Source organism: Seriola dumerili, unplaced genomic scaffold, assembly GCF_002260705.1.
Source record: "Seriola dumerili isolate Sdu_G_001 unplaced genomic scaffold, Sdu_1.0 BDQW01000191.1, whole genome shotgun sequence".
In the NCBI taxonomy this organism is placed as follows: domain Eukaryota; kingdom Metazoa; phylum Chordata; class Actinopteri; order Carangiformes; family Carangidae; genus Seriola; species Seriola dumerili.
In genome coordinates, this window is record NW_019174446.1 from 6,675,687 (window position 1) to 6,690,495 (window position 14,809).

Here is a 14,809-nt window from a genome sequence, read left to right on the forward strand (position 1 = left end):
CAGCTATTACGTGACTGGCTAGACTATTTGTTTGTCATGCTTAATGACAATCTTACCATATCTGCAATGGAATCAGACTACTTAATCAAGTCACGGTTTCATAATGTATGCATAGATGAGAACAGCCTTTAGTATTATTAACTACTATGTGCTCCTTTGATAATGGATTTCTGTGTACATTATAGTGTATTACTATAGACGGCATCAAGCTTAATTGTAGCTTTTATGCTTTTTGTGGATGTTAATCTTCTCTAGAGTCACTGTAGGGGCTGTTAATTGTAAATGGTATTTGTACTGTATAGTAGGATTATCCAGATAGATATTACATAATCACCACAGTTAAACACAGTTAAACATTGTTGTTGATATTTTGCATTGCACTCCCATATGATGGTACTGTAAGTGCTTACTGTTACACTTCAATAAGACCAAGACTTAGTGTTTGGTGATTTGTGTGTGATGGCTACTGCAGTGGATGATGCCTAACAATGCTCTTTAGGCCACACACAGAATAAGAATATAATTAAAAAGTAGTGTGTGCTTGTACACCAGTAGTCCATGACCTCCACCAGAAGAAACCTTTGTGAGCCCGAACCTTGTGAACTGAGTTATCCCTCAAAAAGTAAGTCAGGCAAATGTCCACTGAAAACTGATTAAGCCTATCAACTGGACTAATCTGCAAACTAATTTAGATGGTGACAGTAAGACAGAGTTCTGAGGGGTTAAACTAGATCCATCTACTTAAAGGTACTTGGTTGTACATACATTGCTTACCGTTCCAACCCACTAAATGCCAGTGAACCTTGCCAAAACACAAGTGAAGTGAAATTTGCATGCATGCATTTAATATTTTTGCATGGTTAGTCTCTTGGTTCCAGCCACCACAAAGTGGTGTTTTAAAGTGTCATTGTTATTTACCTCAGTGTAATCATGCATTCCTGCTATAATGTAAAAGCTTTTGAGAACTTGACATCCAGCTGGCTTGGCACTCTGTGTCTTTGCTGAATGAAAGGAGTTATAGATGGAAGCACTTGTTAGCACATGTGTTCAGAAATCATTTGCTTGACATTTGGCAAGCTTTCATGCGCAAAAACAAACCCAGCAATGTGGAACATGGAACGTGGTAAAGATGGCAGCTCTGTAGTTCATGCATGCTTTTCAACCGTTAAATTTGTAAGATGGCTCAGAAATGTCAGGAATCAACAGTACCTACTGTGTCCAATTGAACTTGGTTGTTGCTTTGTGTAAATTTCTCTTGAATGCATCCCTACTCTGGTGCACTCCCATAACTCCATGCACACAACATAAAACTGACATGTGTCTTGTCTGTGCAGTGACCTGTGGAGTTGAAGTGGTTCCGTCAGGTCTGCAGTGGTAGAGAAATTTACTGTAACACTGACAGTACACTTAAAGCGAGACAGGAGTGCAGCCTCAGGCATAATAAATCTATATACACACACACATAAAATAAAGGAGAGTGTGGGAAAAGAGCCCCTGGCACACACGTTATGCGTACACAAATTATCACTCACCTTTTCACCCATATTTGCATTCTCATGCAGATGTGACCACAAATTGTTTTAAATACAAATGTGCATGAATGTTGTTTTTTTTGTTTTATCTATATACTGAGACATAAAATATGCACATTTTCAGTCATATCTCATAAAACTCAGTCTAATGCACGACCAGGCAACACACAAATGCACACTCTCTGACACACTCTCTCCTGCACGCATATAATATTGACACTGAAGGAATTCCAAGCAGCTCCTTAATCCAAGCAAGTGCTGACTGAGGCTTAGATTGGATGGAGGGAGCGAGAAAGAAACGAGAGATGTTGAGATGTGCAGGTGAGAGGGCAAGGGGTTTAAAGATGCATGGGAGAGGGTAAGAGAGAAGAGTAGAGATGAAAGTATGAGATTTTTCCTGAAAGTACTTGTGACTTCCAGGTACTCCATTCTTAAGAAGAGGTGACTTTTCTGTTCTGGCATCTGCTGCTGCACTGAGACTGTTTGAGGAAGCTTGGTCCTGATATTGGCTGCATTCCCAGAGTCAAGATTTTATTAGATGTCATTTTAGAAGTAGGCTTTGTGATGTAAAACCATATAAACCAATGCACTGATGGTATGTCAGTGTCGCTCTGGTGCACGACTGCTCACATTCTTTGTGATTTCGTAGTATCCTGCATCTACTGTATGAGTACTACACATTGTGCTGTTTTATGTGTTAAATTCCTGATGTTTTATCTCCTTTTATCATTCTGCAGATATGACTACAGAGAGATGCTGTACAACTCCACATTTTGTCTGGTACCTCGAGGACGACGGCTGGGTTCCTTTCGCTTCTTAGAGGCTTTGCAGGTCAGTGACGCAAATACAGATGTTGCTCATTACTGCTAGACAGAGCTGATATTAAATCTGAATCGGTTATAGTAGGTGCAGTGCTACAGTATTTCAGAACATTCTTACAGTGTATCTGCAACATTATGAGTTTGATTCCTCCAGAAGAAACTGAACAATAAAGCCATTAATCGGTGGTTTGGAATGGAAAAGTGATGCACTGAGTTACTCCCACTAGCTCTCTCATCCACTGCCAGTCATTTTGTTATTGTGCAGCTTGCGTTACTTCAGCAGCCTCTGACCCAGTGTCTACACTACTGTCCTTGCCATCTTTTCTTTCTTGCTTGCTTTTCAATTCATCTCCTCTTCTCTCTATATTCTTCACTCTACCTTTACTCTCCTTTGATTATAGTTCCACTTGTGTTTCTAGAACTGATCATTTTGATTGAATTATAGCTTCATTATTTTTTGTGGCCACAAGCATCAACCTAAAAATGTACAGATGGTTGAGAATTTAAAGGGAAAATTGCTAGCATAAAAATGAGTGCTAGCATAACAAATGCCAATGCCTTCATACAGGGAACAATAACTCACTGAATGGCTTAAGAAGTATGAAAATCAGTGATATGTTAGCTCTGTGTTGAGACGGGGCCTTTCTTGTTGTCTCCGGTATTTTCACAGCTAAGCTATGGAGAAGCTTGTGGAGACTATGTGTTTAGTGGTATTTCTGCATGTCCTAAGTGAACACTTTCAATACAGTTGCCTCGAAGCCTAATGAAGGAATATGTTTGGTGGAATATCTTGTAGTAGAACTGCAGTATAGTTCAGAGACCTGGAGAATCAATGACCAGGAAGCAGTGAAGCTGTTTTGGAGGCTCAAGGTGGAACAACACCTTACTATGACACTATGTTGGTTTTTCCTTTAATTTGTCATCTGTATCTGTTTGGCTACACAAATCCCCTGTCCTGTATCAAAAATTATACTTGCTCTTCATTTTTATTGAGTCTTTATCAAGTGTCCCTTATTCCTAACAGTGCTGAGCCTGTCTAATTTATGGTCTCATTCACACAATCTGCCTACTTAAGGTGTACAGAGATGTTGAGGCGTCTGTTGTGACAGTGCTCTAGGTCCAGACTATAGATATATTTAAAGAATACCTATATTTATTTTAACAAACAGGCTCACAGTTTCACTTAAGACATTTCAAATGCCTTTTTGCCTTTACACACTTTGAGTAGCAGTATGAAAAATATACTGTACATGTATGTTAGTGAATACATAGAGAGAATGATTTGGAGTTCTGTCTATGTACAATTACATTTATATTTCTCTTTTTTTCTCCTCTAGTGACTTACAGTACATTGAGTGAATAAAAAGAAAGCAAATTACTAACTGGAAAAGTCAGTATTTATGGCATGGTGTTAGTTTCCTCTGTGTGAGTTATTTGTGTGTCAAATACGGTAAGCACCAGTCCAGGGAAAAACCGCAGAGAAATTGTTTGGGAAGAAAGATATTTTTTAACAAGAGGTATAAGAGTGATGACTTTTGAGTTCATAATAGAAGATGTGCTGTGACTCTGTATTGACTGGAATGGGAAGATAATTACCCCACAGGGGAGCAAGGAGTGAGGCAAAGTGACAGTGGACTGATGACAAGGACGACACGGGAGGGGAAAGCAGTGCAGCTGCAGTTGAGGTAGCAAGCAGAGGTTGGCTGGAGTGTACGGCTAGACTATGGCCTTCAGGTATTAGCGTCTCTGTCCAAGCACAGCCTTACACGGGAGCGCAGGAATCAACAAGAGCAGACAGAAATTGGGGAATTTGGGGAGGCTGAAGGCCAGGCAGGCCAGAGTGCTGTATTAGTTGCACAGGCTCAGTGGAGTATTCCAACAGGCCAGGTAGGGCACAGTGTGGTAGTCCAGAGTGGAGATGTTCACATGATTTAACCAGGAGCTGGGTTTCTGAGGAGGGTTTCACTAATTTGGCAGATGCTTAAAGAAGCAATACCTGCAGGTGTCATGTGACAAGCACAAGTCACACTGAGATTCTCTGTTGCACATGTGTTTGCAAAATGTAGAGAGTTCAAAGCAGTGACTTTTATTAGTGACTGTTCTACGTGTGTGTGTGTGTGTGTGTGTGGTAGTGTGTGTGTGTGTGTAGTGTAGTTGTGTAGTGTAGTTAGGGTTGAGCTACAGGAGTCTCTAGCCGATCTCGCTGGTCTGTGAGAGCAGATAGATAGGGATACATTCAGCAGATTGCTGCCCTTGCTAATGACCCCAAGGAGATTAGATGAGCACTGCAGCACTGTGATGCAGGAGCGTTTGTTTGTGTCGCGACCAAGGCCAATCAGTGAATGGTACCCCGCTTAAAAGACTACAGGGCCAGTCACTGCAGGCAGTAAGCTACATGTACCATCCAACACACACACACACACAGACTTAAAGTTACAGCACCACAATGCCCCTGCATTTGCACACACACACAAATGGTTGAATAGATTCACAAGGACATGCACACACACAAATATGGACACACACTTCAGTGCAATTTCATTAATCTATCAGACACAGGCATTTCATTTTCAAGTATGTTTTAAAGTGTATCTTCTTTTCCACTGAACATAATGATCATTTTTATGAAACCACATTGCCTAGTCACTTTGAGAGTACTCATCAAGGTATTGCAGTAGTTCTGTAGTTAATAAAAATGTGCTGGAAGATGCATTGCCCTGTTTGGTTAAATTGCCAGATGTGATATCTTGGGAAATGGACCTTGATGGCATTGGTTTGCAGAGCATCAGCCATTTGTTGTTATTTTCCTTTTCTCTTTTCTGCTCAGTTTATCTTTATTGTACAGCCTGTAGAAATAGCAATTGTACCACCAGGTGCTACGTGGTTGTTCCCTTTGAGTACAAATATTTTCAGACCAATGTTACCCAGGACATGACACTGACAAACACAAGGCTCCTATTCAACTTCTTCAAACTACAAATTTAATATATTTATTGATTAATTCATACATTATTTGTTGTAGTTGTGTGTTTGCATTATTTCTATGGGTGTCATGAGAATGACAGTTTCCACAGAGCAACTTTTCTTCAACTGTTCATCTCATTAACCATCAGTGCATTTTGTGTGTGGTGTTGTGTGTTACTCCTACAGGCAGCTTGTGTGCCCGTGATGCTAAGTAATGGCTGGGAGCTTCCCTTCTCGGAGATCATCGACTGGAATACGGCAGCTGTGATTGGGGACGAAAGGCTGCTATTACAGGTAGGCACAGCTTCCACTACTGTAGAAACTTAATACATACCTAAAGTTGATTTACTCAACAGTTTTGTCAACGCTGCTGAAACAAAGTAATCTTATCTGCACACAACTGTCACATTACCAGTTTACTTCTTTTAAGCATAACAGCTTTTTTGACCACAGAATGTTTTCATCTTGTCTTATCTTGTAAAGGGTTGGTAATGCAGCAGCAGTGTGTATTCTTTGCTTCTGATTCCTGTCTGTTTTGCTGCATGCCATTGTATTGAAGGGCGCATTTTATGTGTGCCTTCCCTACATAGTTAAATCCTGATGGCTGCTCCTGAAATTTGGACCACTGTCTTCTAAAGCTGCTGTAAATCCGTATCAGCATTTATTGAGGCAGATCTTACAGTTGTTCTACAGGCAGTGTACTTTGTGGATTAAATGACTGTATCCAGTACAGACTGCCAGTTTCTGTGTTTGCTCTAGTATGTTAACATGTGTTCACCTCTGTCCCAGATCCCCTCAACAGTACACTCCATCCACCAGGATAAGATCCTCTCCCTGAGACAGCAGACCCAGTTCCTATGGGAGGCTTACTTCAACTCTGTGGAGAAAATAGTACTGACCACACTGGAGGTACACACATGTTCATACATACAGTACAATTGTTAGCATACATATTAATTTATGGAGACAACCATGCGTGCTTTCACACAATTGCATAACAAGCATAAAAATATAAACATGCCATAAATCCATTCTTTCATATTTTTTTTTCATGTCATTTTTGAAGTCACTCAACTATCATCCCAGGTATTTACTTTGTACTGACACCTTACAAGTGCAAACTGTGTAGTTGAGGACATAATACCCACAAAGAAACTGCTCCAGACTAGACTAGAAAACCAAGAGGGATGATATATATTGTTAACCAGTGCTGTCATGTTTTTGAGGCTGTTTCTTGCTGTGGCTTGGCTATCAATCATGTCAGTAATTTGTTCCTGTCAGAGTCCATTTATCTGTATTCTTCCTGCTGAGTACCAGGCTATCATACTGCTCTTGGGCTAGAATTACAAACAAGCAGAGATGAGAGCAGGGAGGAATGAAAAAGGATAAGGCAGCACGACAGAGAAACTGACAGGAGTGTGTTAGGCTAGTTGTAAGTAAGGCAGAATTCTGCGCTGCAGTCGTGCTCACAACACAGATTAGCATTTGTCCATCTCACCAGCCTCTCCCACTGTTTTACCTTGATTTGTGCAACAGTAGTGGATCTCTAAATTATGACCAGAATGGCATGCAAAGAAAATAAATGCATCAGTCTTCTACTTATAGCTGATGTTTATTTTGTTAGTTCAACTAAAATTCTGTTTAATGTAACAAACAAGAAAATTACTGCTGATTTTCAGTTATGTTACATGTACTGTAAGCCGTATTGCTGACTGCAGTTTACAGTTAGTTAGTTCCTGCCTTCAGATAGTGTTACAGAGGCCTCGTCACCGGGGATAGGAAGTCAGGGCGCTAGAAAGCAGAGCTGGGGATTTCTCTGTCAACAGGGTGAAGTTACAGCCTCAAGTAACTGATCTTCGATCTGTTTACAGTCTCAGTATCTTAACCCTGTTTGTTCCAAGACCTACCGTAGTACAACACTGAGAAGAGATCAGTGTTTCTGGCTTCTAAAAACTTCAGGAAAAAAAGTGATATGATGTTACTGTTAAATTATATTTTGACTACTTTTTTGATTACCCATTATATTGAGTATAATGGTTTCCCCCAATGCTCAACCAAGTTTGAGTTTATGAAGCCATGCATGCCTCCTAAGCAAGGCCAGAGTAATAAAATGTTAGTCTGTAATTGGCAATATAGGTGATTTTAGATTAGTTTTTCTTTTGTGTGGCTGTATTATATCCAGGAGTCAATAAAACCAGCGTTAATTATTTTGCATTATTGTTCCCAAAGTTTGTAATGAGTCTTGTTTTCAGCTCATAAAACTTGCAAAGCAGCTTCTGTTCATGTCATAGTTTGTGTGTTATTTTGCCTTGCATGAAGAGACTCAAGGATATATAAATAACACACAGTACACACCTGCTACCTGATATTTTTAGCAGTGTGTATTTTAACTGTTGGTTATTCTAATGAGGATGTGAATTCTTAAGGTTGACAAAATCAGTTTGTTAGGTCAGTGATAGAAATGTGATATGAATTCATTGAAAAGGATGGGAGGATGAAGAAAATGACACACCACAACCAAAAATGAAGAAAACATAAAAAGAAAATTGAATTATAGGATATGAATTTGTTGTTTATGCGAAGATATAACGGCTCAATGAACCACTCATTTGTAGTCTGTAGGGTCCTTGTTTATATGAAGTGACTCATTGTCTCAGTTGTTAATTTGAGAAGTGCCAAAGGATCTATGTCTGCACTCAGTTTCCAAATAGCATGTAAGACTGGCATAACATTTGTTTAATCTTAAGGGAATGGAAACATATCTCCCCAGAGCTTGGAGCAAAGCTGATTTCCTGCTGTCATCTTACAGACAGTCCACAGTAGTTGTTCAGGTGCTGCGTTTTGTAAAAGTGTCTTTGGCTTGTGATCCGTTATTCTGTGAGTCACGCAGTGTTGTGAGCATTTGATTCATCAATTGACAAATTTACAGAAAACTTCCATGTCTGTGCAGATCATCCAGGACCGAGTACTGCAGCACACCTCAAGGAGTAACCTCATGTGGAACAGTCTGCCCGGAGGTCTTTTCACCCTGCCTCAGTACTCTACATACCTGGGAGACTTCCCTTTCTATTACGCTAAGCTGGGTCAGTTAATTATTCATGCACACGGTATACAGTATGAGAACAACCTCATTAATGACACACCTCAGGTTTGATAGACTCATTTTCATTAAGAGACGGCACAGGAACAGCTGGTGCGTAGCATCTGCTGAATACTTTTAAACTAACATGTGAATCTGTGACACTGCAACAAGTTACGCAATATATCTTTATTAATTCATGATTTGTCTCAGAGAAGCTCACCAATTAGACCTGCCATGTTGCCATGTTGTTGGTTAATTGGATAGATATGCGGCTTGTTGTTGACTTTGGGATTTGGTTAACTGGCACCTTTTTCTTAACAAGCCTAATTAAACTTGTTCAGCTTCACTATATGTCAAGTAAACACAGCTCGAAGTAAACAAGCAGCAACAAAGAGATGCTGAAAGCTGTCAAAGAGATGTTACTTGTAATTCTTACTTGTAAAACATAGAACTGTAGCTGACTGCATCATTTTCATCATTATATGAAGGGCCATGTACAAGTGATATATGATACTGTGTGAGTGAACTTGATTCAGAAGGTCATTCTGCTTGAAATCTTACTTGACAGATTTAAATTGCCTGTTTTCTTACGTTTTGATTTGTCCCTACTGTATCCAGGTATCAAGCCATACTCCAAGTTTACAGCAATCATTCATGTGGTGACCCCACTGGTCTCCCAGTCTCAGCCAGTCATGAAGCTGCTTGTGGCTGTGGCCAAATCCCAGTATTGTGCTCAGGTAATTAAAAACACGACACACAACAGTACCTTACTCACCTCACACCTGATCCATAGTGGTGATGTGTGTAAATGTTACATGGAACTTAATTATGTATATACTTTATCCAATCAGTAATATGTTTATGACAGAATGTTTCAATATATTAAAGGGTAAAAAAAAGTAAGCAAAGCTCCTTTCAGGAGATAAAAGGTCTGTTTGTCTCCGTGCCAGTGTCATTTAACTGCTTTTGAACTTCAGTATTTTATTCATGCTGGAGATGAAAGGAGGCTGTTCTAATGATTTTCAAACCTCTATGCCACAACAGATCCACGCTGACACTCTCTCTGTAGATACGTTAATACTATATTATACCAATGCACACTGTAGGAAATATAGGAAACCGTTACCTGCAGGACCATTTAATGTGCAACTGTCAAACATCAAAATTACACATAATAACTGTAATTTCTGAGGGAGTTCATATCTGTAAAGCTGTTCAAAATATTAATGGTGACTGGGGTGGGTTTGTGGTAGTGAGCCTTTTAACCACAAGGTCTCTATGTTATACTGTGGAGCAAGGGTTTAAATGTGTAGAGTAAACCCTGTGTTTTTCAATTGGATTTTATTTTACCCATTATTTTGGCATATTCACAAAAAAAAATCACAAAAATGGGAATTGTGTTTTGCTGGATTTAGGACTGTACATCTATCATGAAGATGTCAGCACATTTTGTTGTAGCATTTAGAGTTATACGGCGTGTCGCTGTCATGTTAACTGCAGGTGGTGTGACAGCTCTGAAAATAGATCTAGCAGTAGCATGAGGAAGTAGTTGTCTTCATAAATAAGGAGAAAATAAAAAATAGGGTTTGAATTGAAACAAGCTCTTACTGTGGGTTTTTGATCTGTACATTTATTGCTAAGCCAGACAGGCCTGTGAAACATGAAACTGTAATTAAAATTACATTGCACATGCATAGGTATGCACGTGACTGGACATGTACTCAGAGTGATTACTGAGCTTTGCCTGTTTTCCTTTTGTGCAGGTGATAGTCCTGTGGAATTGTGACAAGCCTCTTCCTGCCAAGCACCGCTGGCCTGCCACCTCAGTCCCTGTCATTGTTATAGAAGGGGAAAGCAAGGTAAACACCTTCACCTGATACTTCGCTCAGTTGGCAGTGTTACTGCAGCCATTTCACATTCAGTGCTGGAAGGCTGTGGATGAATTGAGTTTGAGACATAAAATATAAAACAGCAGGCAACCCAAAGTTTTTAAATGTATCCAGCTGTATCTGCCTGTCTTTAAGTGGCTTGAGCAATGAGTATTTTTCTTTTCTTTCCAAATTGGCAATAACTGATACTGAGTTTTGGACTCAGTGCAAAAGCCACAGGCATCAAATTCTGCCATGTCCCAGCTTCAGTCCAGTTTCATACTAAAGGAGTTCAGCCACTACAGCTTTTTAATTTACTATTTAGGACATTTGATTTTTCCTGGTGTAATTTTGGAAGTAATGTGCGTGTGGAAAACCTGGTATAATTCACAAACTGCCTGCAATAATTGGATAACTCATTATAATGAGCATGACATGGCCATGAGGAGGATGAGAAGTGCGTCTCTCTTTATCCAAAAATGTGCCCATAAGCTAAACCTACAGTATATTTACTGACTATTGAATTTAGTGAATGAGGTGTCAGACATATTAACGGTGGACAAATGAAGGCGCGCTGCTCTGATATGTATGAGCGTTTCTGAAAGAATTATTAAATATAGGAGCTTGGCAGGGATTGCAACGCTGACTTGGTTACATCAAACTTTACATCCTTTTTCATCAAGTGTTTGTGTTACTGTTGTTAGTGTTTATTTGATTTAGCCCAGGTCTTGTAGGTAAATGCCGGTGTGGCTACCAAGGTCGCTTCTGTCAGGGATGCAACCACACACACTATTTGTTTAGATCAGTGTGCACTTATTTCTGAAATTGGAAACCACCTATGCACTTGTTACACAGAGTTATTTGCATAGATAGATAGATGCCAAAATCTGAGGCTGCATTGCTCATCAGGGAGTGTAACACGCTCCACTGCTTTTAGATTTCTATCTGTGGGTTTAGCTCATCAGTGAAATACTGCATTTTGCTGTCATGCTGAAATATATATATATATATATATATACATTTAGCTGACTCTGCTGTTAACACAGCTAGATGAAACAACTGTGCAGCACAAACTCACATGAAGAAACTGGTATCGCTGCTTGTCAGGCAGATGTTCCTCGCTTGTGCTCATATGAGCCCTGGTTTTACATGAATTGTTGTTGATGAGCTGCATGGTAAAAGTGTTTATACCCTTTTAGTAACCAGTACACACATTTTGCTTATGTGTCTGTGTTTTGCTCATCAACCCAGGTGATAAGCAGTCGTTTTCTGCCCTACGACACCATCCCCACTGATGCTGTCCTCAGTCTGGATGAGGACACCGTGCTCTCCACCACAGAGGTGAGACTGCCAGAAAATTACAGCAAACAGTTATTTTTCATCTAGACTACATGTTGCACAAGGTCGTCTTAATAACTATTTTGGCCTCATGTCTTCTCTCCTTCTTCTGTCTCTATTCATTTCTCTCGGATCCTGGTCCAGGTGGACTTTGCTTTCACGGTCTGGCAGAGTTTTCCAGACCGCATTGTTGGTTACCCAGCCCGCAGCCACTTCTGGGACAGCAACAAGGAGCGGTGGGGCTACACTTCCAAATGGACCAACGACTACTCCATGGTGCTGACTGGGGCTGCCATCTATCACAAGTACTGCTCTATTCTCTCTTTTATTCCTCTCTGCTTCCGTGGTGTACTTTAGTCCTCTCCATTGTAATTCTTTTTTTCATTCAGTTCAACACTAACACAGTTCCCCCTCACATTCTTTCTCTCTTTAGATACTACCACTACTTGTACACTACTTACCTTCCAGCCAGTCTGAAGACTATGGTTGACCAGATGTCGAACTGCGAGGACATTCTGATGAATTTTCTGGTGTCGTCAGTCTCTAAACTACCACCCATCAAGGTCACCCAGAAGAAACAATACAAGGAGACCATGATGGGACAGGTGAGGCAGAATAATTATGATGTAAAGTACATTCATTTTATTTTATGCCTAAAGGTGGAACAGACACTGAGATTTATTTGAATACGATTATTTAGGGATCTGGGACATTGTTATTCCCTAAAGAAGCAACATATTACTTGCTACTCATTTCAGAAGTAATATCAATAATAATACTCTCTCTTTCACAAATTCTGGTAGCTGTCCTTTAAACATGCCAACATGCCTTTGAACTGTAAAAGCCCACATCATTGAATGATTTAATTTTCACAACGATGTTCAGTGTTTAACAGACAGAGACCTGTGTTTTCCTGATTATTTTAGAGGTGATGGCCTTTAGACACATCATACCACTTAAACCCTAACATTGTTAGCTGTTAGGAGGAAAAACAGACCATCAGTTATTTGTTTATTGCAATATGGCATTCCAATAAAAAAAAAACTCATGAATAATTACAATAGGCTCTGAAAGGTCAGGATAATTGCTGATGCATTATTCATTTTGTTGTCTTTTTTTTCCCCTCTCTCAATGTACCTCATGCACCCATCGCTCTCTTTCTCGCTCTGCCTTCACTCTTTCTTTCCTGCCTTCTCATCCTGCTGCCCTTCAATCCACATCCTTCTTTACCAACCCCCCACTCTCACTCTCTCTCTGTCTCTCTCTCTCTGTCTCTCACTCTCTCTCTCTCTCTCTTGCTCTCTCTGTCTCTCTCTCTCTCTCTCTCTCTCCACCCACCTCTCCACCTCCACCTCCCACCCCCAGAGCTCCCGGGCGTCTCGCTGGGCTGACCCGGACCACTTTGCCCAGCGTCAGACCTGCATGAACAAGTTTGCCAGCTGGTTTGGCACCATGCCCCTGGTCCATTCTCAGATGAGGCTGGACCCAGTCTTGTTCAAAGACCAGGTGTCCATACTGCGGAAGAAGTACAGGGATATCGAGAGACTATAACCCTTCAGAGCCCCCCCGCTCTCTGGACACAACAAAGAAAGAGTGAGGGGGCGGACATGTAGAGAAACGCAGAGCCTTTCCATGACTGCATGGACGGATCAATGGAGAAACAAATGGGATTGGGGAGACGGGGGAGGAGGTAAAGAAACTAGAACAGAAGAGGAGAATAGCACATCCATTGGTCTCCTTCATTATGTCCTTTGTACTTCCTCCATTTCTCCTCTGTACCCTTTCTCTAATGTGTATTAGGGGATAGCAGAGTGCACGGGCCCCACGATTACACTATTGACTACCAACAACTGAAGGACACCTGAGCACTTTAAAGTGCTCAACGCTGAACTAAAGTGGTCAAATTCACAGAGTTGGAAATCACAGCTTGCTGCTTCAGTGTCCCAACAGTGGCAAACCACTCCCAACTCCATCCCACTGAGAGAGACTGTCTGTTCTGCTCTGTACACTATGCACAGGTCCCTGAACGTTTTTGCTGACAGAATATTATTGATAATTATGACTATGAAGAGGATAACACTATTTTGGATTGTGTTTAGCTATTGTTTTTATACAGTGAATGAATGGCCTACTACTCTCTCTGTAATGTCTTAATTAAAACAAATAGCAGGGTGGGTGAAAAGAGGAATGACAACCCCTCAACCATCGTTGATCTGATATTCACAGTGCCTCAAGTTTATCTAACGGCGTTGGGATGTGGGAGTCTGAGAGAACGGCATGGTGCAGAACAAGCACCTTAATCTTGCTGCTTTCTGTTTTGTTGTTCTCATGGTTTGTGATTTTCTTAATAATTGATGAAATTATGTATCTTGTAGTAAATTCTTCAGGTCAGCATTCACATTTTTTCTTTGCTGAAGTGTAATGAACATGTATTTTTATTCAATTGAAAAAAACTAAAAACTAAAGTGTCATCATGTGTCATTCTGGACTTCTTTTTCCTGGTAAAACTACAACAGATTTGCTAAACTAGTTTGATTTTTTTTTTTTTTTTTTTTTTTTTGGGAATAGATATCCACAAAATTCAATGGAATTCTCTTCTTTCATTTTAGCAAGAAGTCTTCATGTTTCTTTTTTTCTTTTGTAAAGGCTCAATTGCCAGGTAGAATTGGTACTTGAGTATGTGCTGGCCTGAAGAACAATATAGGATCATATGTGTTGCCTTGGTTAAGGGAGGCTGAGTTTGCCAATTGAGCCAACCAATGGTCTGTTTGAAACACAAACCACTGTGAAAGCCAGGGAATGGATCTTTTTGGGCTTGTTAAGCAAGGGATATTTATATATGGTTATTGTTTCTGTCATACACCCAATTTCATTTTGTCCAATGACAAGTTTGGCAGGCAAGTAGCCCAGGCTGACAAGTACATGAAATGGGCTTACACTGTTCTCATCTAGGACCATCAAATGGCGTTTGATAGTGTCAGAGTAAGAGTTTATACTAAGCAGATTGCTGTATTTTTCTCATTGTTATGAACAGATATGGCCAGATCAACAAGAATTCTCACCAAGCATTTGTGATGCTGTTAAAAGGCATAGGAAAGAATTTGCACCTTTGGGGAGATATGCTCTATTAAGTAATTATTCTCATTTGTGGTATTTTTTTTTAACATAAATACATGTAATTAGAAGCCTTTCAATTTCCTGTAT

The 14,809-nt window shown here is 40.2% G+C and overlaps 1 protein-coding gene across 1 annotated transcript in view; it reads left to right on the forward strand.

Annotated features, from left to right (window-relative positions):
* Nucleotides 1-14,122, forward strand: part of LOC111227735 (exostosin-1a-like) — a 36,880-nt gene extending 22,758 nt beyond the window's left edge. Inside the window, exons 2-11 of the mRNA XM_022753423.1 lie at nucleotides 2,270-2,363; nucleotides 5,504-5,611; nucleotides 6,107-6,226; nucleotides 8,268-8,400; nucleotides 9,018-9,136; nucleotides 10,163-10,258; nucleotides 11,519-11,608; nucleotides 11,750-11,910; nucleotides 12,039-12,210; nucleotides 12,971-14,122. Of these exons, the coding sequence (XP_022609144.1) occupies nucleotides 2,270-2,363; nucleotides 5,504-5,611; nucleotides 6,107-6,226; nucleotides 8,268-8,400; nucleotides 9,018-9,136; nucleotides 10,163-10,258; nucleotides 11,519-11,608; nucleotides 11,750-11,910; nucleotides 12,039-12,210; nucleotides 12,971-13,156 (1,279 nt within the window). The 3' untranslated portion in view covers nucleotides 13,157-14,122. The remainder of the gene's footprint in view (nucleotides 1-2,269; nucleotides 2,364-5,503; nucleotides 5,612-6,106; nucleotides 6,227-8,267; nucleotides 8,401-9,017; nucleotides 9,137-10,162; nucleotides 10,259-11,518; nucleotides 11,609-11,749; nucleotides 11,911-12,038; nucleotides 12,211-12,970) is intronic.
* The last annotated feature ends 687 nt before the right edge of the window (nucleotides 14,123-14,809 follow it).